Source organism: Colletotrichum phormii, assembly GCF_030913505.1.
Source record: "Colletotrichum phormii strain CBS 102054 chromosome Unknown BDP81scaffold_10, whole genome shotgun sequence".
Lineage (NCBI taxonomy): Eukaryota > Fungi > Ascomycota > Sordariomycetes > Glomerellales > Glomerellaceae > Colletotrichum > Colletotrichum phormii.
The window spans coordinates 1032885-1055466 of NW_026851452.1; the positions used below are offsets into that span (position 1 = coordinate 1032885).

Here is a 22582-nt window from a genome sequence, read left to right on the forward strand (position 1 = left end):
TGAGGGTGAACACATTTGCAACCGGGCCAACATTCTGGAAGTCAAGGAACCTCAACAAACACTTAGATGGGACGATACTGGACAATAGGGTGCGACTTCGCGTGACCGAGAACACGAGAGTAGGCTGATACTTTTGGCCGATGTCGTGGGGGTTTCCGGCAGTAATAAGATACTTGCGTTGCAATCGTAAGTTGTGTCGCCGACGAGCTGTTGAAATAAAATACTCATAACCGCGGATATTTGTTTGATGGGCATTTGATAGGGTGAGTGCCGGCCTCGGAACACATATGTGACAGTACCACGAGGTGGTTGTCTCGCACTCAGCTGGCGAGTGGTGTAAGCGAGCATCTCAACTAGCAGGCAATCGCCGACGGCGAGTTAAGTCCGTTGGAGACCAAACTGGAGTCCTGGACCGATCGCGCTGGATGACGATGACGGATGAGAAATCCACCTCTGGGTGTCTGGGCCCCGCTTAGCTAAGATTCCCGTCGGGTGGTGGGGACCGGATTGTCGGAAATTGTTAAAGGGCTACTTGTGCCATACGTCGGATGCATGGGATAAGAATAGGCTTCGAGGCGGGTTGGGTGAGGGAGATCAGGCTGAGAGAAGGCGCAAACTGCTATCAGAGACCCCTGGAAGGCGGACAAAGAGTTATTTCTGGGGCGATCAGGGTCCTAATGGTCCTCCAGGCTCCAGGTAGGAGACGAAGGGATCCCTCGGACCAGGTGTGGACAGAGAGGACATAGACACTGGTAGAGGCTGCAGGTATTGCATCATCAGCACCGCCACAGTGGCTGGAAAGAATTCCATCTTCTTCCATCGATTTCAATTTGGGGCCATTTGGGCGCGGGACATGCGCAAGGCGACCCGCCTTTGCAGCCTGCTTCTCCCTTTATTGTGAAAAATCCAGTGTCCCAGTGTCCCGTCACTAGCGCACTTCGGTCCCTTCAGCCAAGGTACATTTCCACCGTACTCCTCCCCGCCAGGAACCTCACCCATCATTAACTTCCTCGCCAGCCCGGCTACAGATCTCTTCTCAATTTTTTTCTACTTTCCCCCGCAACTACCTCCCTCTTTCTAGTTTACATCAGATACCCAGTTGCGCAATCGTCATTGTCGGCTTCTTTCAAAAAGTGAGTACCCTTCGGTGTTTTCTGCAGCGCAAAGCGAATCCGAGTTGTGTTTTTACCCGCCAAAGCAAATCCGCCTTCCCTATTCTACGTGCTGGAACGGCTTTGCCTCGAAGCCGCCAAAAAACCCGACATTCCTCTGTTTCGCCTCTCCTTTTCTGCGCTACAAGGGCGGGGATGCGCAAGACGACATTGCGAAATTAGCGAACCGTTTTCGATTCGTTCAGCTGACGTTTGGTTACTCAAGGCCCCTCCATAGATTCCTATCCAGAACTCCGGTTTATCGCCAAGTCTTAGATAAGGATTACTGTACCAACCAGCACGATGGTCAAAGAAACGAAGCTCTACGAAACCCTCGGCGTACGTTTGACATACATGCCCCTCGTGTAGCTGGGACAGATTATTAACATCGGAACAGGTTGCGCCGACGGCGACCGAACAGGAGCTGAAGAAGGCGTACAAGACAAATGCCCTGAAGTATCATCCTGGTAGGCACCAACGAATCCGCCGCATCGCCACGGACTTGCTGACAAGATCTCCACAGACAAGAACGCCCACAACCCCGATGCTGAGGAGAAGTTCAAGGAGATTTCCCACGCCTACGAAATTCTTTCCGATTCCCAGAAGCGCACTGTCTACGACCAATATGGCGAGGCTGGTCTCGAAGGTGGTGCTGGCGGCGGTGGTGGCATGGCTGCCGAGGATCTGTTTGCTCAGTTCTTCGGTTCCGGTGGCGGCTTCGGCGGCGGCCTCGGAGGCATGTTCGGTGGCGGCGGCATGCCAAACCGCGGACCCCCCAAGGCTCGCACGATTCACCACACCCACAAGGTCTCCCTCGAGGATGTCTACCGCGGAAAGATTTCCAAGCTGGCTCTTCAGCGATCCGTCATCTGCTCCAAGTGCGAGGGCCGTGGCGGCAAGGAGGGCGCTGTCAAGCGCTGCGCTGGCTGTGATGGCCACGGTATGAAGACCATGATGAGACAAATGGGTCCCATGATCCAGCGTTTCCAGACTGTCTGCCCTGACTGTAACGGAGAGGGTGAGACGATCAAGGACAAGGATCGCTGCAAGCAGTGCAACGGAAAGAAGACCATTGTCGATCGCAAGGTTCTCCACGTCCACGTCGACCGTGGTGTCAGAAGCGGTACCAAGGTTGAGTTCCGTGGCGAAGGTGACCAGGCACCTGGTATCCAGGCCGGTGACGTTGTTTTCGAGATCGAGCAGAAGCTCCACAACCGCTTCACTCGCAAGGAGGACGACCTTCTGTACCAGTGCGAGATCGAGCTGGTGACTGCGCTGGCTGGTGGAACTATCTACATCGAGCACCTCGACGACAGGTGGCTCAGCATCGAGATCCTTCCCGGTGAAGCCATTGCACCTGGTATGTTGATTCCTGTGCTCCATTTGTGTTTATAATTACTAATACGTCCCAGACGCTGTCAAGATGGTTCGCGGCCAGGGTATGCCTTCTCCTAGACACCACGACTTCGGCAACCTTTACATCCAGTTCAACGTCAAGTTCCCCGAGAAGGGCTGGACTGAGGACCCCGCGGCCTTCGAGGCTCTCCAGAAGCTGCTTCCCGCCCCTTCGCTGCAGACCGTTCCTCCCCCTGAGGCTATGACCGAGCCCGCCGACCTCGAGGATCTCGACAACTCTTCCCAGGCTAGAGTCTTCGGAGGTGCTGGCGGTATGGACGAGGACGATGAGGACGGCCACGGCGGTGCCGAGCGCGTGCAGTGCGCTTCTCAGTAAATGACGTCATGTTCCGATATTGATATTATGAGCATCTTCGGCGCGGTGAGGGGAAGAGGACGCGGGCGAGGTTTCTTTTCACGAACCTGTTCGACAGAACGAAATTTGCATATTTTCTCCAGTCACGAATGGATGGACACGGTTGCATGGAAACGGTTAAGGGGTTCGCCGTTGGGAGACCTTTCTCAGATGGCGGGAATCAACCAGCCACGACGTCTTGTCTAGACGCCCGTGTCAGGTTCGTCGAGAATGGAGGCTGGATTCAAGTGGACCAGCACACAGTAACAGGGGAAACTGGTCCAGCGCGTGCTTATTCTCAAAACATCACTTGGCTTCTTTTGCTCGACGGACATTCGAGACTTGGGAGGAAGGCGTTCACGGTCATAGAGAGGATAATTCGCTAAATCGAATTGATGATAAACGTGCCTGAATTGCTTTTGCCCACCTGATATATACAGTGCTCGCAACGTAAATTATGACGCAACCTCTCACGTTAATTATTTCGCCACAGGCTCGCCCTCTGCCTCCTCTCCTTGCTCATCATCACCACGCTTGCGCAAGTCCTCGGTATTGTACAACAGCTTTCTTACCTGCTCGTGAGACATGTCGAACTCAGCCTCACTCACGCTTGCGTCCTGTATCTCAAGGTCCTGGGACGAGAAGGCGGCGCCGGTCCATCTGAAAGAGACGATACCATTGGGTGCATCTTCGTTCTCTGCCGGGTCAATGGTCACCAGTATGCTCGTCATTGAGTTTTCGGTAACAATCGGTGCTACGTGAAGCAGGTTTCCAGGGAGCGAGATGGTCTGTACATGTGAAAGGGTGTTGTCTTCCGCCAAACGAAGGACGAGAATGGCAGAAACACTAGATGATGTCTTAGCTGCCATGAACTTGGTGTTAGATATAAGAGTGACGAACCTTTCGCACACTACCAGAACGACAGGCACCTGCAAGCCGTTCTCCGTGACATTGGCCGAGAGCAGCTGGGACACAGCGACCTTGGTAGTCTCCTTGTCGATTTGCTGAACTTGTCCCAGGACATCGAACTTGGATAGGACCTTACCGTTCTCCCAGTCCCAGGCGAACAGCTCGCTGTCTCCACCACCGGAGACCAAAACGTCCTGACTTGGCAGCGTAAGCGCACTGATGAAGTTGGCGTGACCGAGGCAGAAGCCCTCAATGACGTGGGCGTGCGGCATGAAGCGCGAGACGCGGATGTGCTCGTCGCGGTCGGCCGTGATGATGTACCGCCGGGGCCCCTTTGACGCGAGCGTCAGGGCAGTGAGCATGGAGACGTGGCCGATCTGGAGCGTGTGCTCGAACGTCGGCTGCTCCTTTGTGACGTCGCGCTTCGACTTCTGCTGCTCACGCAGCTGGCTCTGGAGAGCGCGGAGATTGCTCTTGGAGTGTACGGTGAAGGAGTTCGCTTCCGGCGTGAAGGGTTTGGCAGCTGCGGGAGCCGTCTCAGGGGCGGCCTCGGGCTGGCCCGCGGCCTCGGAGGATTGTGAAGCTTCCGAGGGGATCAGCGGCAGAGAGTAGACATCGCCGAATTTGTCTGCACTCAAGACTGTTTCGTTGTCTGGGCAGATGAGAACCGAGCAGGGACGTTTAGGCATTTGTCTTTTGAGATATGTGTTAAGGCTAGTGTACATGACGGTGTAAGTCGGACAACGTACCTCTGGCTCAACTCCTTCAGATTTCCCTTGCCGTCGTGCTCAAAGACCCAAAGAGACTTGTCATGACCCGAGATGGCTAACAAGTGACTTCCGTTACTAGTAGTCGTCATGATGGTAATGACGGGATAGTCTGGGACTCTCGCAAACGCCGTGCCGCGGTTGTTTTGCTGACCATCCCGGTTGTTTCGCCTCATGTTCTTGGTACCCTTTCTCCTATCCCTCTTCTGGTGTTCGGCTTTCTGAGGTTCACTATCGACAACCATGGCATCGACATCCTTGGCTTCTTCCTGTACCTCCGCCTTGTCTTCTTTGCCGCTCTCTACTCTCTGACGCTTGGCGGGTGGTTCATCATCGTCGTTGGCCGGGTTTGAAGGTGTGGGAACACCGGAACTCACTTCAATCTCAACTTTGGCGGCAGCAGCCGACGCAGCAGCAGCAACAGCCTTTTCGACGTCGGGATGCTTCCATGTTGAGATGTGAGCGCCATCTTCCAGGCTGAACGAGTGAATCTTTCCACCCCTGGCAGCAAAGACCACATTACCCGCAGGCTCTAGACAGTTGTAGGGAACCTTCATCGTGAAAATGCGACTTATTCAGTGTTGTTCGTGCTCAATTGGCATGAGTTGAAGTTGCGCCTGCAAGGGACGTAGAACTTTCACTTCAGACTCATCTGCATTTGAGTAAATGCCCCACCACCGGATGTCTGAGGAAAAAAAGCGGTGCAAGTCGTCTCCAAAGCTTGGGCCATCGACCTCCTTGCAAGCTGCCCCGCGCTTGCCTCTTCTGAGACTAGACCCACTCGGTTGCCCTGATGGGGGCAGCGGCGCCCGGCAGCACACACCGAAATTTCGTTTGGTGAAGCAAAAAGCGCAAATTCTGGGGACAGCCTCTTTTTTGCCTTTTACAACATCAACTTTTGATACCCAATTCCCATCCACCAACCACTACCCAAAAATTCATTTGCCCTTAAACAACCTGCCTTCGTAAATAAGAAGATATGGGGGGCAAATCTGCGAACAAGGCCGGCTACTTCGACAAGCTCAAGGGCTTGCTCGAGGAGTACAAGTCCATTTTCATCGTCACCGTCGACAATGTCAGCTCTCAGCAGATGCACGAGATCAGACAGTCCCTCCGTGGTGAGGGTGTCGTCCTGATGGGAAAGAACACCATGGTATGTTTGTCTTTGCGCGAAGCTCAATCGAGCGCCTGGAAGAATTACTCTCGCCGGCGCGTCGTTGGTCTCTGGATGAAGAACGCGTTTGCTAACCAAAGTTGGAATACAGGTTCGCCGTGCCCTCAAGACCTTCATCCCCGACTCCCCCGAGTACGAGCGTCTCCTTCCCTTCGTCAAGGGTAACGTTGGTTTCGTCTTCACCAACTCCGAGCTCAAGGACATCCGTGACAAGATTCTCGCCAACAAGGTCGCCGCCCCTGCCCGTGCCGGTGCTCTCGCCCCCGCCGATGTCTGGGTTCCCGCTGGCAACACCGGCATGGAGCCCGGTAAGACCTCTTTCTTCCAGGCTCTCGGTGTCCCCACCAAGATTGCCCGTGGTACCATTGAAATTGTGTCCGACCTGAAGCTCGTCGAGGCCAACACCAAGGTTGGCCCCTCCGAGGCCACCCTCCTCAACATGCTGAACATCTCTCCCTTCACCTACGGCATGGGTATCTCCCAGATCTACGACCAGGGCAACTGCTTCCCCGCTGATGTCCTCGACATCTCTGAGGACCAGCTTCTCAAGTCCTTCACCAGCGCCGTCACCACCATCGCCGCTGTGTCCCTGGCTATCAACTTCCCCACCCTTCCCTCCGTCATCCACTCTTTCTTCAACGGATACAAGAAGGTTCTCGCTGTCGCCATCGAGACCGACTACTCCTGGGCCGAGATCGACGAGCTCAAGGACCGCATCGCCAACCCCGACGCGTACGCCGCTGCCGCTCCCGCTGCCGGTGCTGCTTCCGGCGGTGCTGCCGAGACCAAGGCTGAGGAGAAGGAGGAGGAGAAGGAGGAGGAGTCCGATGAGGATGGCGGCTTCGGCGGTCTCTTGTATGTTCACCTAACCCCCTTGCGCTCTTTGTCATTGCTAACCTCGTTTCTAGCGACTAAATATGACGGGAAATCGGTGATGATACGGCTACTATCTGGGCTACGAATGGGTTTACGAAGATACGTGGATCTTGATCGCTGTATAGATGGGTTGCCGGTCAATCAAGCACATCGCATTTGACGGCAAAACAACAATTCGCTCTCGACTCTTGGTGATGTGACTATGCTCGTGAGCATTCACTTTCCAATGTTTCAAAGGTTAGTACTCATTTCTTTCTTCTACACCTTCTCCTATGCTTCCTATGATTATTTAAATGTTCAAGAGCTTTTTAACCCTGATCTACTTGATGTCACACACAATTTCCGTATGAGAGAGCAACTTCAATCGTCTTCTTTACTTTTCAGCCTTGGTTTCACATGGGTATCATGGCTAACATACAAAAGTGTACAGGTTTTTATAATACATCGCCCATATCGTACAGTGACCCTTTTCGCCTTTCCCCTTGCCGTCAAACGTGATGACAATCCATGCTTTACTTAGTCTAAGCTTTTTCAATACCAAGAACCTTTTTCGCAATGCTCACTGCCGCGTCAGGCAGATTAGCCAGTTTTGCAACCTTGAGTGCGTGACTCTGCCTGTTGATGCCCTTGACCAACTTGTGAACGTAGACGAATCCGCCATCCTCATCCTCGTCCACATCCGTACAATACATCTCCACCCGACCCTGCTCACGCCCTCCCTCGCCACTCAACCCATCCCACACCGCCAAGTCAGCAACGCGGTGAAAATGCGTGGCAAACAGCGTCCGGCACTGATTAACAGTAACCAAATGATGCAGACAGGCGTACGCGACCGCCGTGCCGTCCTCGGGCGTCGTGCCGCGGCCAATCTCGTCCATGATGACAAAGGACCGCGGCGTCGCGTTACGCAAAATGTGCGCCGTCTCCATCATCTCCACCATGAAGGTGCTCTGGTCCCGGTAGAGGTTGTCCGCGGACCCGACGCGGCTGAAGAGGGCGTCGACGACGCCCAGCTCGGCGTAGTCGGCCGACACGTAGCAACCTACCTGCGCGAGGATCGTGATGAGGGCGTTTTGGCGGAGAAAGGTGCTTTTGCCTGCCATGTTGGGACCTGTAATGAGCCAGAGCTTCGCGCCTGGAGAGCCGGAGCTGGAGCTGCCGCCGCCGCCGCCGACGAGGCAGTCGTTGCGGACAAAGGTGCGCCCTTGTTCGTGGAGTCCGCCCTCGACGGTTGGGTGCCGGCCGCCGATGATGGTGTGGCCGGTGGAATTGTTGACAATGGGCCGGGTGAGGCCTTGCTCGACGGCGAGCTTGGCAAAGGAGGTGGCGATGTCGAGCTCGTCGAGGACGGCGGCGTTGCGGCGTAGCTTGACGAGGTTGAGCACGACGGCGGCGCGGAGGGCGTGGAAGACGCGCTGCTCTTCGGTGCGGATGCTGTGCCGGGCGTGCTCGAGCTTGTGGCCGAGCCGTGTCCACTCCGGGTCGTGGAAGGAGCTTGTCGACTTGCTGGAGCTCAGGGCTCTTATTGTGGAAGAGGAGGAGGAGATGACGGCGCGAGCGTCCTTGCCCCTGATATGGCAGAAGTGGCCGAGGGCCGGGGACCAGCGGAGGGTGAGGGAGGCGGCGCCGTGACGGTCGCGGAGCGTCTCGGTAAGGGATTCCTTCTCGACGTGAAGGGCGGCTAGGTCGGCGTGAAGACGGCGGAGGACGGCACTGGCTTCGGGTTTCATGATCCACGTCTCGTTGTCGTCGGCGTAGGCTTCCCGGACTGAGGTGGGGCGCTTCTTCTTCGTGGCGGCAGCGGCGGCGGAGGCTCCCTTGGGGAGGACGACCGCGTCGTCTTCCGTGCCTTCGTTGCTGACGATTTCCTGGGCGAGGGCCATCATCTGCCCCGCCTCGCTGGCCTCGATCTCGTGCTGGTGTACGATGCCCTCCTCATCGATGGCGTCCTTGATGCGGCGCGCGAGGCCCAGGGGCCCCTTGAGGTTCAGGCGGGCCGTCATGTGCGCGAGGCATTTGGACTCGTCGGCCGCTTCCGCCAACAGCTGATGGATGCTGTCTGTGGCATGGATCGTGTTCGCCAGGGCCACCAGGTCGTCCGGGTCTCCTCTGCCGAGAGCGAACTTCTGCACCAGGCGCTGGGAGTCGTGGCTGCGGCGGAGCAGGAGGACCACGGCGTCACGCAGGTCCGGTTCCTCGATGAAGCGGGCGACCAGGTCCTGTCTGAGCTTGATGGTGTCGAGCGACGTGGACGGCGCGCTGAGCCAGTCGTTGAGGAGCCGGGCACCGCTCTTGGTGGCCGTCCGTCTGATGGCATGGAGCAGGCTGCCGCGAAAGTTGCCGTCTCGGATCGTCTGTTTAATCTCGAGCGAGCGGACGCTATTCTTGTCGATGCTCATGATTTGCATGTTCTCGTGCCGCGTCGGCGGCTGCAGCTTCATGCTCAGCCCTAGCAGCCGTTCCTTGACGTAATGCAGCAGGAGGCTGCCGGCCGTTACCTCACGCTCGGTAAAGGCATCACGCGTCGCCTGGGGAATTTCACTCTCGAGCATAAAGGTCCAATCAGAAAGACGCCTAATCTCGCCGAGGGGACTGTAAGTGACCAGATGGCGGTCCTCGGCGAGGATGGGTAACAGGCCATGGTCGGTCTGGGCCTGGATCTCGCTGTCGAGCACGACTTCTTTGGGGCATATCCTCGACAAGATCGAAGATAGAGCCGATAGATCGGTGGCCTGCGTGTAGAACTGACCGGTGGACAGGTCTAGCCAGGCGAGGCCCAGGGGTAGCGGTGGTGGTGCGGCAGAGTCACCAGTTGCCGGAGTCACGCTCCGGTCAGCGGCTGAATGGGACGAGTCTGGGGCTTCTGTCTCGTCTACCCCTCCCCCGGACTGGGCTGCCGTTGCATGGATAGCCAGCACGTAGTTATTGGCGTAGGGGTCCATGAAGTTCTCATCAATCAAGGTTCCTGGCGTGATGACACGAGCAACTCTTCGATCATGCAACAGGCCACCAGATTTGACCTTCTCGGACGCATTATTGGGAAACTCCTCAGCAATGGCGACGTAGCGGTTCAGGTCCTGGACCAGCATCTTGAGGAACCGATCCAGCTGGAAGAAGGGAAAGCCGGCCTAGTAATCATCACATATCAGACCCAATGAACACGAGACTAACAGCACACGTTTTTCCTGGTACACGAAGAGAGAACTAATTTACCATGGAAACCGGACCGGCACTCGTCTTTTTCTGAGCAACCTTGAGGTTCAGGAGAGGGCCGAACTCCTCGGCGTGCTCAAAGTACAGCTCATAGAAACCGCCGACTCGCGTCAAGAGCACGCAGTTGTCGAACTTTTGCATGTTGCGGCGCGCTTGCAGCACGACTGTTGGATAGGTCGGGCCCTCATCTTGCACGGGACGGGGATCCAGCGGCAAAACGCCTTGGGGTAGATCGTCCAGCTTCACCTTGGACTTTGTCTTCTTACCCCTGGCAAAGATGGATAAGTGCCAGCTCCTGGTGTCCGGCAATCCAGAAACCCCAGCTTCTCGGCCGAAGATGGAGCCGCGAATCACTCCATTGTAGCGGCGCAGGCGGAGGTGATGTGCGGAGACAGAGCAAGATCGGGCAGTAGTCAGTAACGGGGTAACCAGATCATGACAGGCGAGTGTGGTGAGTGGTCGGGGTAACATGTGAGCATATCATGAATGTGAGCTGTTTGGACGCGACGTCGATGCAAGGGTTTTTTTTTTTTGTTCTGGTCTTGTTGGTTGGTTGGTTTAGTCAGTGTCCATGCGCAAGGCAGCTTGGGAATGAGGTGTGGTGCTGTGACGGCAAGCGGAGGTTACAGTCGAATGATAAGATAATGAATGATTCGGGTAAAAGATAGATAGAAACCGGGGTTGGAATGGGCTGAATGGAAATCATGCGAGCGGCGGCGCGGACGTGAATTATCGCGAGATTTTCGGGACGGTAGCTTGAATCCGCCCGAATCAATTGGCTCCCACTGGGAGGATTCTTTGCAGATGGGACGGGACTGGCAGGCCGCTGTGAACTGTTCTATGGGGCAAGTCCTGTGGTCCAGGTGTCCGGGTTTGGTTCGCATCGCCCTTATTAGGTGCCTCGAGTTGAGGTAAGGTGAGGTAGCATGGCATGGCATGGGACGGACCGGGGTAGAAATGGCATGACATGTTCCTGAAGGCTATCGGCGATAAAACGTTAAACGAGGCCCTCTGTATCGTCGGAGATGTGACGGCGGGGGACGGGACCTGCTTACACAATAGGTACTCCGTAGATGGGACAGCGGGCAACAACGAATGCCTACCTTACTGACACGTTAGGTTGGCACCTGCGCAAATCCAGTATTCCAGTCTCTTGCAGTGGCAACGTAATCATTGCGGAAGCTTCGCCAACCGGATGCAGGACCAAACAAGAATGGAGTCGCCAAGCGGAGAAGAAACGGGGTTAATGGAGAAGGGGACGATGTCGGAATTAGGGGTCCTGTACCCGCAGAAGTCAGGTCCTGTTTGGCCCTCCAGGCTCCGAGGCAGATAAGGTCGGTCTTGTAAGCAAGATCCGCGGCGAAAGGGAGGGATGCGTCTAGATCGCGAGTTGCTTTGAGCACGAACAAGCCAAGAAGGGAGAGCATCAATGACGATCATGGACTGCGTTTGCTGTAGGCTATCGTGTTTGGGTAGGCACGCTGGCGCGTTGGTACTTTTTTTTTTACGGGTACCTGCCTGGTGTGCATCATCGTCTTACGAGACTCTGTTTCGTCTAGCGTCATTCTGTTGGACAGGTCGTACGCAGCAGGCCCGTTGGAGTCGAAGGGACCACAATTATAACGACAGTTTGGCAAAGATAGGGAGACTCGATGGAGTATGGTGTGTGGGTGACAGTGCGCTCCTGATCAGAAGAACTGTATTTCTTTCCCCTACTCTCGTCTGGAGGGTGAAGACGTGAGGTCTGAGGTTGCCTTGGAGGGAAGGTTCGGGTAGTTTTGGGCCATGTTTTGCTTCGAGTTGCGGAACGACCCGGCAGCATGGATGCCTCGCTGCAGCAGCCTGAGCAGGAAGGTCAACCAGAAATTCTAAGATTTCCGGGCACAAGAAACACAGTGCTTTGTGTCCCAACAGCGCCTAGACAACCACTGAGAGGCGAGCGAGCTCTGTGTTGGTGGTGAGGCTGATGCTGTAGTGCATTATCCTGCGGGCGATCGTCGAATGATTACACCGTCATGTTGAGATTGACAGGGCGGGGGGTCGCATCATACGCAGCGGTCATGGCCATATCGTGGCTCACCGGCCATTGGGATCAACGGACAGCTGGATCCATCACCGTGTCCATTTTGGGTCAATTGGGGGAGAATACATGAGCCTGGGACTGCTTGCAGGAAGGCGGACGAGGGTGGGCTGGAGACAATCAAAGATGGGCAGACGGCCAGAGATTGCCGCCACCCCAGAACACCCAATCTCCATTGTGTGGCAGCACTGCGTTTCTCGACCTTTTCAGGGTAGCTTTGCGTGCCTAGTTGGACGACTAGGTACCGATGCTCTATGTGCCTGTACGAAGTATTGTGTGCTGGCTGTGTCTGGGTCTGAACACATGGCTGCGGCGGCATGGGAGTGTCCGGTTTAGATGGAAAGACATGGGCTGTTGTGTTTTGGCATTGACGATGGATCGAGAAAAGAATCCGCATGCCAGGACCCGACCCGCGCCGCGCGGGGCTGCAAAGGGGAGTCAAAGAAAGGGGAGAAAGTCAATATGAACAAAAGATGGAGTTCAGTAAAGGTAAGTTGCGTTAATGTTGTGCGAGTGTGGCTACTGAGACGGCATGGGTGATGATGGGGTGGCTTGGTCTGGCAGCCGCTGTTGAAGTCTGACACTCTGGAGAAGGCATCGTCGGATGTGCGCGCATGTGGACGCAAGGCAGACGACAGTGTAACATGGGATTATGGGGAAATGGATGGTTCGGATCGTAGCATGCCACACTCATACCAGGCGACTGGATGATGCTTGGATGAGAGTCCACCCACTCAGTCCGACTTTCCAAGGTGAGGTGTAATGAGGTTGGGCCCGGAGGATTGCGACGTGTAAGCACAATAATGCCACCCACTGCTTACCTCACCTGCACCGGATACATCGCTTTTCGACGGAAAGAACAATTTGACCGTCCTTACCTTCCTTTACCAGTTTACCTACCTAGATGTACCTACCGTACCTAGGTACCTTACCTAAGGCTCTTGACCTGTGACTAAGTACTCCGTACCTACACTAGGGTAGGTACCACGGTAATGGAAGGAAAGAACATCCCCTAATCCCTATGTCCGCTTGATGAGAAAGAGCAGCGGACGGAAGAAGGAGTTGAGAAAAAAAAAGAAGAGGATCCACCCGGAGCCCACGGGATGGCCGTTGTAAGCGGAGTTGCAACAAGTCGGTGAAAGTACCTGGGCCGCCCGCCCTAGAGCATCGAGGTACGTGGGGTACGTACCGGGCCTGGCCCCAAAAGTACGGCGCGGTTGCCATTCGGTATCGGCCGATTTCGACTACTTCTCAGCCCATTCCCGCTCACTCTCCAGATTTATCATCAGACCCTTGGCCCAAGCATGGCGACATGCACCGTCATGTCGCCCTTTGCATTTGAAATGTCGCCTTGTAGGTATATATCTCTTTTTCTGTGCCTCCCGTTTCTAGCCAGTCACCACTCATTTCCTACCGAACACTTGGTTTGATACGTCTACCTCGCCTGTCTATCTGTCTTCAGCGGATCCCACCCTTATCCGTCTCATCTGCTGCCAATACTACTACTACTACTACCACCACCACCACCACTACTATTAGTCCCGCCGCTCCCAACATCTACGACTCCTGCCTGGTCCTCGATCCTCCCAGACTCACCTCTCTATTATCTATCACTATCGAGTACCTTATCCTACGACTTGTCTAGGACTTGGATAGCAGACATTATCCCTCCCTTTGCTATCCCGAACGTGTTTTATCGATCGACAACCTAGAGCGAACCCGCTTACACGCCCCGGTTCACTCACGATTTCAACCGGAGTAACACCAAAACACCAACTACACCACATACCACGATAGAGCAAAGCTGCTCACAACACAACCACCCTCTATGGCGGCGCATCTCCCTACAATCAACTTCAACCCTTTAGCTCCCGTTACACCTCCGCCTGAGCATCTCTCATTCCGGAAACCCGCACTTCCTCTGTCTGCTCAGCTGAAACGCAAAGCCGCCGAGGCAAACATCACCAATGATCATGTCACAATGAAGAAGGAGCAATCATCACTAAACAACCCGTCCATGGTCCCGCCAAAGTCGACGTCGATTCCGAATGCGAGTGCAGACCCGAACCAGCCGCCCATGGATCCCCGATATGTCGCCATGGTATCACGCATCGCCGCCTACTACCAGCAACGCTGCCAGGCTATCTCCAACGCGCAGCAGCAAAGATGCCAGGCTTGGGCCAACATGCACAGGCAAAAGTGTCAAGAGATGATGCAGGCAGCTATGTTGGTGGTGGCGTGGTACATCCGCGATCGGATCCAGCGGAGACGCCGGAGGCAAAAGAAGCAGTTCCGCACTGGGCTGAGAGCCCAGAGCACCCGGTCCCGCGTCACAAAGGGCGAAGGGGTCCGGCGCTGGGTCATGAACGTGCCCGAGGGCATGTCATCACCGCACATTCCGGGGCTCGACGACCCCGCTGACCAAGAGGAAGCCCACTTCTCCATGGACAGGGAGGTCCCACCGGACAAGGACTCCAAGCTATTTGAGATGGCGGACAACATGATTAGAAGCCAGTACCGCAAGGTGGAAGTGCCCATCCTCGGCGTGCTAGGCTTCGAGGAGGACGAAAGTGAGAGTGGGAGCGAAGCCGACGACGACTTTGATCAGCTCATGGAGGATGAGCTCGAAGATGGCGAGGTTGAAGAATACGACGATGAAGATGACTTGGAATTGGACGATGAAGATGACGAGGGGGGGGATGGGTCCGAACTCGTTCACCGCGGTACGGGCACCGGCACTGGAAGCCGGGGCAAGGACTCTGGCTTGTCATCTTGAAGTTGGTGTTTGGGGTCTTTTGATTTGCTTCTTTCCCGGCTCTTTGCTTTTTTTAATGTGTGGCGTTCAACGGCGGGCATGGACAATGATGTGACGATTGGAATAGTTACCCTGGGCGATCTACATACCTTGCTATTTTGGCCACTCTGCACATAGTATCTATATATCCTGGACCGCGTATGTAGGAAACAAAGACGAATATTCTTACAAAAAGCTCAAGTTCGTCCCATTGCACATTTTTCAGCTGATGAGTGAGGGCGTGTATCATCTCAAGAGCTGACAGTCCTCTGCCTGCGAACTTGCAAAGTGACAGAAGCACATGGGGGGAAACCTTAAATCGGGGATCGTATGTTGGCGGGCACCAAATTTTTGAATCTCGTGGAACAATCGAACCATCGTCTTTCGTTTACGAACAGCAACCCATGTCCTCCAACCAACTGGGATTGGGCTTGTCTTTTTTTGGCGCCACTTCTGTCGGTTGACATTTTCCGGAGCTCTTATTTTGCACATGGTTTGTGGAGGGCGTCTCCTCGAAAAAATGCCCTCGGACTCTCGAGCTGGTGAATCGTGATCGATCAAGCTGCCGCAGTACCCCATTTGACTGACAAGCGATATGCGCACGCATCTGCATGCCTACACACTACAAGTTGCCCCGGATATCCACCTCGTTCTACCGCACATACAAGCGAGGGCGTACAGAATTGACACCTGCTCAGTCCGATGTTCCCCAATGATGTGACCTCTTTTTGTAGTTGTATTGGTGTAACTGCTTTTGCGTCTCGAGCTCACAAGACCACTTTTTATCACATTGTGGTGCATGATGTTGCGTTTGATTGCTGGGCGACTATTCACGAGATCCAACTCGGAGGTGCGAATACGTAAAGACTATGCACTCTGACTATCTGACATGATTTTTCCCCTCTCACCATTTGGATCATTACTGGCCGGTTGCATAATTTGTAAAGTTGAGAACGACGATGGGGAAGAAATGCATTTCACCGAGATGATGAGAAGCAGGAGCTTGCATCTGATTAAGAGATTTAGCCGTTTGGTAGGTAGTTGACTGCAGAGCCCTAATCGTCGGTGGTTGTGACTTCAGGTTGCGTGTTCAACGAGCACTACGTACTCGCCTACTACAGACACAGCAGGAGTATTTCAGACTGCGATAGCTTCTTGGTTGAACATCAAGGGACCTAAGTTTCAAGTGCGTTAATGGAGGGTAGCCGCACCCACTCGGTGCATGCCGGCTTGATCTGGGTAGGTGCACTCGCTGAATACCTAGCCATGAGAGGATGACTTACACCGACTGCACTCTGGCTTGTCACTGAATCCATTCATCAACCTCACACTTACCGCAAGGTAGCATTCGACACCTCACAATAACAAGCTGTGCTCTGCATTGTTTCTTGTTTCGTTTCTACAACGGCCCTTACTCCTTTTTGGTGACCATTCGCATATCTTCATTGTACTCTTCTACCTCATCTCCATCCGCAGCGCTTGTTGCTCCGGCTGTTTCGACCCAGGTATCGAATCAAGGTTCTAACACCGGTCTTGTCAACAATCCTCTCTAACGTCACCTTCCCCTCTCAGCCGCTGGGCGCTGTATCCGTATCACCACATCGACAAGATGAGGTATGTGAGGTGCTCTTAATGGTGGACGATCCGCCGAGCATATTCCGCCCGGCGTTCCGGCTACTTAACTTATCCAAGGGGGATCGCATGATGGCTGCGTCACCTCTATCACACGCTTTGCCCAACCTCCCCGCACTTGTTGCTGCACCGAGCTGTCCCCGCACGCTCCTACTGGCTGTGTTTCAGCGTCTGTTTATCTGTACTGCAGGGGTACTCCCGTGCTCTGCTTTAGCTCCCCCCTCAAGAGCTTCGAGTCCGTCTCTGCTTTCAGACAATCCCGAGGTCAAAGCTAACACGAACACCCTTCCTTCGTAGTCAGAACAAACCCAAACCCCTTAATCAACATCTCAACGACGCCTTTCGAGCTCCCCAGTCTTCAGAAGAACAAGGCGCCGGTCCACCCCCAAGTGCTTCGCGATCCGATCATCACCACTTATCGGTGCCCCATCGTGTTCGTCGATTGAATAATCGATCAGCTCCACCTGGTCCTGTCGAGCAATTGAAACAGTCCGGAGACCGGCTACTCGATAGCTTCGCTGAACAGACCACCATGGGCGGCGGAAAAGAACTCAAGAGCAAGAGCTCTTACCCAGCTCTCGCATCCCGACCTGTCGGACAATGGATCTCAAAGCTCTACAAGGACAGAATTAACCAATTCTACTCTACTGGACAATGGGAGAAGCATAACCTCCTGGCGTGCGTAACCCCCCACCAGGCCCCGTAGTAAAGCTGGGGAACGTCCCGCTAATTGCGTTATAGCATGATGACGGAGGGCACCGCATCGGGCGAACCTCATGTTAAGCTGTCCGTATGGGACGCACCCGAAACCACTCGGCCGACATTCAAGGACGCTGTTTCACACGAATTCAAAAAGACCGAGGTGGGCGCATGGTTTGGCCCATCATGGTCGACACATTGGTTCAAGGTTACCTTAACCGTTCCGAAAGAACTTTGTGACAAGGACCTCCTTGAACTCCACTGGGATGCCAATAATGAAGGCCTCATCTGGACTGAGGATGGCAAGCCGCTGCAGGGTCTTACTGGGGGCGGCGAGCGGGTAGAATGGATTCTGCCCAAGGAGTTCAGGGACGGCAAGGAGCACACCATCTACATCGAGATGGCCTGCAATGGCATGTTCGGAAACGCTCCCGGTGGAGATTCGATCCAGCCTCCAGACCCAAACAAGTACTTCCAACTTGGGCGAGCTGACATAGTTGCCGTCAATCCCGAAGCACGAGCACTTTACTTTGATATCTGGATCATTGGCGATGCTGCGCGGGAGTTTCCTCAGGACTCGTGGGAGCAGCATAGAGCTCTCAAGGTTGCCACCGATGTCATTGACGCCTTTGAGCTCGGCAACAAGGAATCCATCGTAAAGTGTCGAAAGATCGCTCAGGAGTACCTTGGCTCGAATGTCGACTCGCACAAGGTCTACAGCGATGACAAAGAGCCTCAAGTCTACGGCATTGGCCATTGTCACATCGACAGTTGTTGGCTCTGGCCCTGGGCTGAGACCAAGCGTAAAGTAGTCAGGTCTTGGTCTAACCAGTGCGATTTGATGGACCGATACCCGGAGCTGAACTTTGCTTGCTCGCAAGCCCAGCAATACAAGTGGCTAAAGGAGATTTACCCCTACGCCTTTGATCGTGTCAAGACGAAGGTCAAGGAGGGCCGATTCCACCCTATTGGAGGCAGCTGGGTCGAGCACGACACCAACATGCCCAGTGGAGAGTCTCTTGTGCGACAATTCCTGTACGGACAGAGATTCTTCGAGAGCAACTTTGGCGAGCGCTGCCAGACCTTCTGGCTGCCCGACACCTTTGGATATGCTGCCCAGCTTCCGCAGCTGTGCCGCCTTGCTGGCATGAACCGCTTCCTCACCCAGAAGCTTAGCTGGAACAACATCAATAACTTCCCACACACTACCTTCAACTGGGTTGCTCTTGACGGTAGCCAGGTAATCTGCCACATGCCGCCGTCAGAGACCTACACTGCCGAAGCACACTTTGGCGACGTGAAGCGCAGTGTCAGCCAGCACAAGTCGATGGACCAGGATCACACCTCCTTGCTGGTATTCGGAAAGGGCGATGGTGGTGGCGGCCCTACTTGGCAACATCTCGAAAAGCTCCGCAGATGTCGCGGTATCTCCGATCAGATTGGCATGTTGCCTAGAGTGCAGATGGGCAACAGCGTCGATGACTTCTTCGACAAGCTCCAGCCGAAAGCCACAGAGTTTGTCACCTGGTACGGTGAGCTCTATTTTGAGCTTCACCGCGGTACCTACACGACGCAGGCGAACAACAAGCTCAACAACCGCAAGTCGGAGGTTCTGCTCAGAGAAGTTGAACTACTTGCCACTATTGCGACGCTCAGTGATACCAGCAAGAGCTACAAGTATCCCAAGAAGGAGATTGACGATATGTGGGAGGCCGTCTTGCTCTGCCAATTCCACGATTGTCTTCCGGGTAGCTCCATCGAGATGTGTTATGATGATTCAGACGAGGTAAGCCGTAACGCAGCAAAACACTTTGAATAGTTGCTGACCAGACTGGCTAGCTCTACGACATGGTCTTCAAGACAGGCAAGAAGATTCTTGAGGACATCCACGGCGTCTTTGGAGCGGCCACTGCCACAACTGGTCGTCTGAGTGAGACCGTAGCCCTGAACACTCTACCTTGGCACAGAAAAGAGGTTGTCGAAATTTCCGAGACCGAGGCAGGTGTTGCCTGTGGCGAGGGCCAATTGTTGGCCATTCGTCCCTTCAAGATCTCTGAAGAAGAACCGGCTGTTACGATTGAAGAAGTCAGCAGCGGTGTATTCGTCTTGCAGAACGATCAGCTCAAGGTCAAGGTCGAGAATGGCACCATTACATCCCTCTACGACCGCAATGCCGATCGCGAGGTGATCGCGAAGGGCGGCAAGGCCAATCAATATGTCATCTTTGATGACAAGCCTCTCTACTGGCAAGCCTGGGATGTTGAGGTGTACCACCTCGACACAAGAAAGGAGCTCCCGTCCGGCACAACTTCAATCACTGAGCAAAAGGCCCATCGCGTCAGCTTGACTACTCAGATCAAGATCAGCGAAGAGAGTTCGATCAAGTCCACCATTACTCTCTCAGCCGCCCTCAAGGGGCAACAGTCATGGGTTGAGTGCAGTGCTGAAGTTGACTGGCACGAGACCATGAAGTTCCTCAAGGTCGAATTCCCTGTGGACGTCAGAAACACTGAGGCCTCGTATGAAACAGCGTATGGTCTTGTGAAGCGACCTACTCACTACAACACCAGGTATGCTTTTCTTGGAATATTTTGGAGAAACAATTGCTAATGAATTCCACAGCTGGGACATGGCCAAGTTCGAGGTCTGCTGCCATCGCTTCGCTGATCTCTCAGAGCACAACTACGGAGTTTCCATCCTTAACGATAGCAAGTATGGTTTCGCCACTGTTGGCAACCTGCAGCGTCTCTCTCTTCTTCGGTCACCCAAGGCTCCTGATGCTCACGCTGATATGGGAACTCACCAAATTCGCTGGGCAATCTTCCCCCATGAAGGAACATTGAGTTCTGCCACTGTGCGAGCAGCCTATGCCTTCAACAGCCCTCTGAAGCTACTCTCTGCGCCCAGTGCCGTTCAGGCATCCCTCAACAAGAGCCCCGTGAAGCTCACTGGCGATGGCTCTTTGATCCTCGATACCGTCAAGCGTGGCGAGGACGACGAGGATGTAACGCGTGGCGAGCTTCCCAAGCGCAAGGGCCGCAACGTTATCCTGCGTGTGTACGACAGTCTCGGCGGCCAGAGCAAGGGCGTTGTTGAGACGACTTGGGACGTCAAGCGCGTCTTCAAGTGTAACCTCTTGGAGGATGACATTGAGGAGATCAAGATTGAGAGTGGAAAGTTCTCGATTACTCTGCGACCCTTTGAGATCGCAACCTACCGCCTCGAGTTGTAGGATGAAGCCTTGAGCGATTGCGGTCTCGACCATGAGTGTCTGTCGGATGAGAACGAGTATGACGAAGTTAACGAACAGCTCGCCTCCACCTTGGGCGAGATCGTCACCTTGAGTGAGATCTTGGACCATGAGTATGTGCACTTTGGTCAGGGGGCGCTGTGATGGATAACGAAGACTTTTAATAGGCGTCTGGGACGTGAATACCTGTACTTCAGAAAAACTCTTGAAAAAGAAAAAGACAGAACATCTCTCTAGCTCAATTCCCTACATGCGCCCTCCTTAGAACGCCGTGGTAACATGAAGCCTATCAAATCTTCCCTGGGAATAGTAGAAGTATGAAACATCATTATACAATACATCACTCTGCGCAAACCCCTCCTCCTGTGTTCGACTTTGGGTCTGTCTACCCCCACTCACAAGGATCCGTCTTGAGGCAAGTTCTCAATAACGCTCTCCACCAAGTCAATGAGCTCGTCCACGTCTGGTCTCTCGGTAGGCTCAACATTGAGACATTTCCTCACGACATCGCGGATGGGCTCGCTGATCTTCACCTCGCCGGCGCCCGCCCCAGCGTCCGTGGCGGCCGCTTTACCCTTCATGCCGCCGCTGGTTCCGGTGCGCTTGATCCCTTCGTCGGGAAAACGCCAGTCGCCGCCGAGGACGCACATGCTGAGGGAGCCGCCCGTCTCGTCGGAGCGGGCCTCAAAGGGGGACTTGCCGACGAGGCAGGCGTAGAGGGTGCAGCCCATGGACCAGATGTCTGCTTTTGTGTCGATGACGGTCCCGGTGCGGACGTCGAAGAGTTCGGGGGCGCGGTAGGGCATCGTGCTGTGCTCGGCGGCCGTGTCTTGGACGGCGATGGCGAGGGAGTGGGATGTTATCGGGATCGGGGAGGGGGCGATGGAGCCTAGGTCCATTAGGATTGGGTTCGAGCCTGAGTCGTCGATCATGATGTTGCCTGCGTTTGTTGTGGTTTGTTTGTTAGTACTTGGAACGTTTTTACCTTGTTGATTGTGCGCGGAAAGAATGAAAGAAAGGGAAGAAGGGGCCTAGGGATGAGGAAAGAAACGAACCTGGCTTGATATCTCTGTGCGCGTATGACTTTACGTCTCCGGACCCGGGCGTCTCGCCCTCCATCAGCGGCCTCTGCTGCTCATTCTCGTCCTCTTCGTCGGCGCCCGCGGCGGCGGCCATGCTGGCGACGCGCTTCCCGCCTTTATTCTTCTTCCCGCTCTTCTTGCGTTTCGGCCCGGCGCCCTGGTCATCTTCGTCGCCGTTGCCCATCTCCATCCTCTCCATCGCCGCAGGCTGTTGTTGCGATTGCCCGCCGCCTCCGCCTCCGCCAGTGTAATGGTGCATCTCCCTAAGCGCCTTGCACACCCCCAAAAACAAGAGCATGAGCCTGCGCTCGGGGAACGCGGTGTGGTTTACGAGGTTGGCGTTGATGAGGTCCTGAAGGTTACCGCGGCGGTAGTAGGGGAGCAGCACGTAGACGGTCTTGGAGCCGGGTTCGCCGCCGCGCTCGGTGGCGATGGCGTGGTCTACGCCGTGGATGATGCCCGGGCTGCGGGCGAAGAGGCGGTAGGCGTCGACTTCCTTCATGGCCTGGGCGACGGATTCTGCGCCAAAGGGGCATCGGATCTTTTTGAGAGCGAATTCTTCTGCGGTTTGGGTGTCTTGGACGAGGTAGACGTAGGAGAAGCCGCCCTGTTTTTCCGTTCGTCGCCAGTGATTAGCACGAGTCTAGTTTTGTGTAGAATGACAAGAGAGAGAGAGAGAGAGAGAGAGAGAGAGGGATCGCGAGAGCTTACCTCGCCCAGCAGGCGGAGGATCTTGAAGCTCCGGCTGTTGATCTTGAGTGTCGGCGAGCCGGGGAAGCAGTTGAGGCAGTTGCCAAAGGAGTAGAGCACGTCGAGGAATATTTGCGCCATCTTGGGCTATTGTGTGTTTTTGTTGCGTAAAACGACGGGGGGTTCAGCCCGGTATAATACAGTAGTTGAGGGTTGTCGTCGAGTTCGTGATTGTTGGTGTTGAGTTGAGCGCAGCGGTCGTCCGTTCTTGGTCGGGTAGGTGGTGGTGGTGGTGATCGGACACTTCGAGAGAGAGAAAGCGTACTCTTTACCCGGAATTGGGAGTCCGTGTCGAACGAGAGAGAAGTGTCGTCGACAGACTTCGTGATCGAAATTGCGCAGACAAGAATTCAATAGAGAGGAAAAGGCTTCAATGGGTCGTTTACTGCGAAGTCGTGAGTTTCTTTTGCGTAGCGCGATTGGGAGGAACAAGAATCAGGACAGCTAATACCTAG

The 22582-nt window shown here is 54.7% G+C and overlaps 7 protein-coding genes across 7 annotated transcripts; 4 read left to right on the top strand and 3 right to left on the bottom strand.

The window, feature by feature from the left end:
• The first annotated feature begins 956 nt into the window (after nucleotides 1-956).
• Nucleotides 957-3314, top strand: BDP81DRAFT_428190 (DnaJ domain-containing protein). The gene is made up of 5 exons (XM_060590405.1): nucleotides 957-1133; nucleotides 1378-1490; nucleotides 1549-1618; nucleotides 1675-2511; nucleotides 2564-3314. Exons 2-5 carry the CDS (start codon nucleotides 1455-1457, stop codon nucleotides 2881-2883), a joined length of 1263 nt encoding a protein of 420 aa, XP_060445322.1. The 5' UTR covers nucleotides 957-1133; nucleotides 1378-1454; the 3' UTR covers nucleotides 2884-3314.
• On the bottom strand, nucleotides 3283-5237 carry BDP81DRAFT_481309 (WD repeat domain-containing protein). The gene is made up of 3 exons (XM_060594961.1): nucleotides 4560-5237; nucleotides 3802-4503; nucleotides 3283-3747 (listed from the first exon to the last, which is right to left on the bottom strand). The coding sequence occupies exons 1-3, from the start codon at nucleotides 5132-5134 to the stop codon at nucleotides 3381-3383; spliced, it is 1644 nt and encodes a 547-aa protein (XP_060445323.1). The 5' UTR covers nucleotides 5135-5237; the 3' UTR covers nucleotides 3283-3380.
• A 197-nt stretch (nucleotides 5238-5434) lies between these two features.
• BDP81DRAFT_27300 (ribosomal protein L10) lies at nucleotides 5435-6814 on the top strand. The gene is made up of 3 exons (XM_060582942.1): nucleotides 5435-5730; nucleotides 5843-6606; nucleotides 6660-6814. Exons 1-3 carry the CDS (start codon nucleotides 5557-5559, stop codon nucleotides 6664-6666), a joined length of 945 nt encoding a protein of 314 aa, XP_060445324.1. The 5' UTR covers nucleotides 5435-5556; the 3' UTR covers nucleotides 6667-6814.
• A 334-nt stretch (nucleotides 6815-7148) lies between these two features.
• On the bottom strand, nucleotides 7149-10311 carry BDP81DRAFT_319404 (muts domain V; the record flags this gene model as incomplete). Its single annotated transcript, XM_060584432.1, has 2 exons — nucleotides 7149-9755; nucleotides 9841-10311. The coding sequence occupies 2 exons, from the start codon at nucleotides 10309-10311 to the stop codon at nucleotides 7149-7151; spliced, it is 3078 nt and encodes a 1025-aa protein (XP_060445325.1).
• A 3238-nt stretch (nucleotides 10312-13549) lies between these two features.
• Nucleotides 13550-14828, top strand: BDP81DRAFT_27349 (uncharacterized protein). Its single transcript, XM_060582948.1, has one exon. The coding sequence runs from the start codon at nucleotides 13749-13751 to the stop codon at nucleotides 14694-14696; it is 948 nt and encodes a 315-aa protein (XP_060445326.1). The 5' UTR covers nucleotides 13550-13748; the 3' UTR covers nucleotides 14697-14828.
• A 2050-nt stretch (nucleotides 14829-16878) lies between these two features.
• Nucleotides 16879-20277, top strand: BDP81DRAFT_319699 (family 38 glycosyl hydrolase; the record flags this gene model as incomplete). The annotated part of the gene is made up of 4 exons (XM_060584459.1): nucleotides 16879-17024; nucleotides 17088-18831; nucleotides 18885-19615; nucleotides 19668-20277. 4 exons carry the CDS (start codon nucleotides 16879-16881, stop codon nucleotides 20275-20277), a joined length of 3231 nt encoding a protein of 1076 aa, XP_060445327.1.
• Nucleotides 20278-20690: 413 nt separating this feature from the next.
• Nucleotides 20691-22208, bottom strand: BDP81DRAFT_319963 (kinase-like domain-containing protein; the record flags this gene model as incomplete). Its single annotated transcript, XM_060584485.1, has 3 exons — nucleotides 20691-21235; nucleotides 21351-21984; nucleotides 22089-22208. The coding sequence occupies 3 exons, from the start codon at nucleotides 22206-22208 to the stop codon at nucleotides 20691-20693; spliced, it is 1299 nt and encodes a 432-aa protein (XP_060445328.1).
• Nucleotides 22209-22582: the final 374 nt, after the last annotated feature.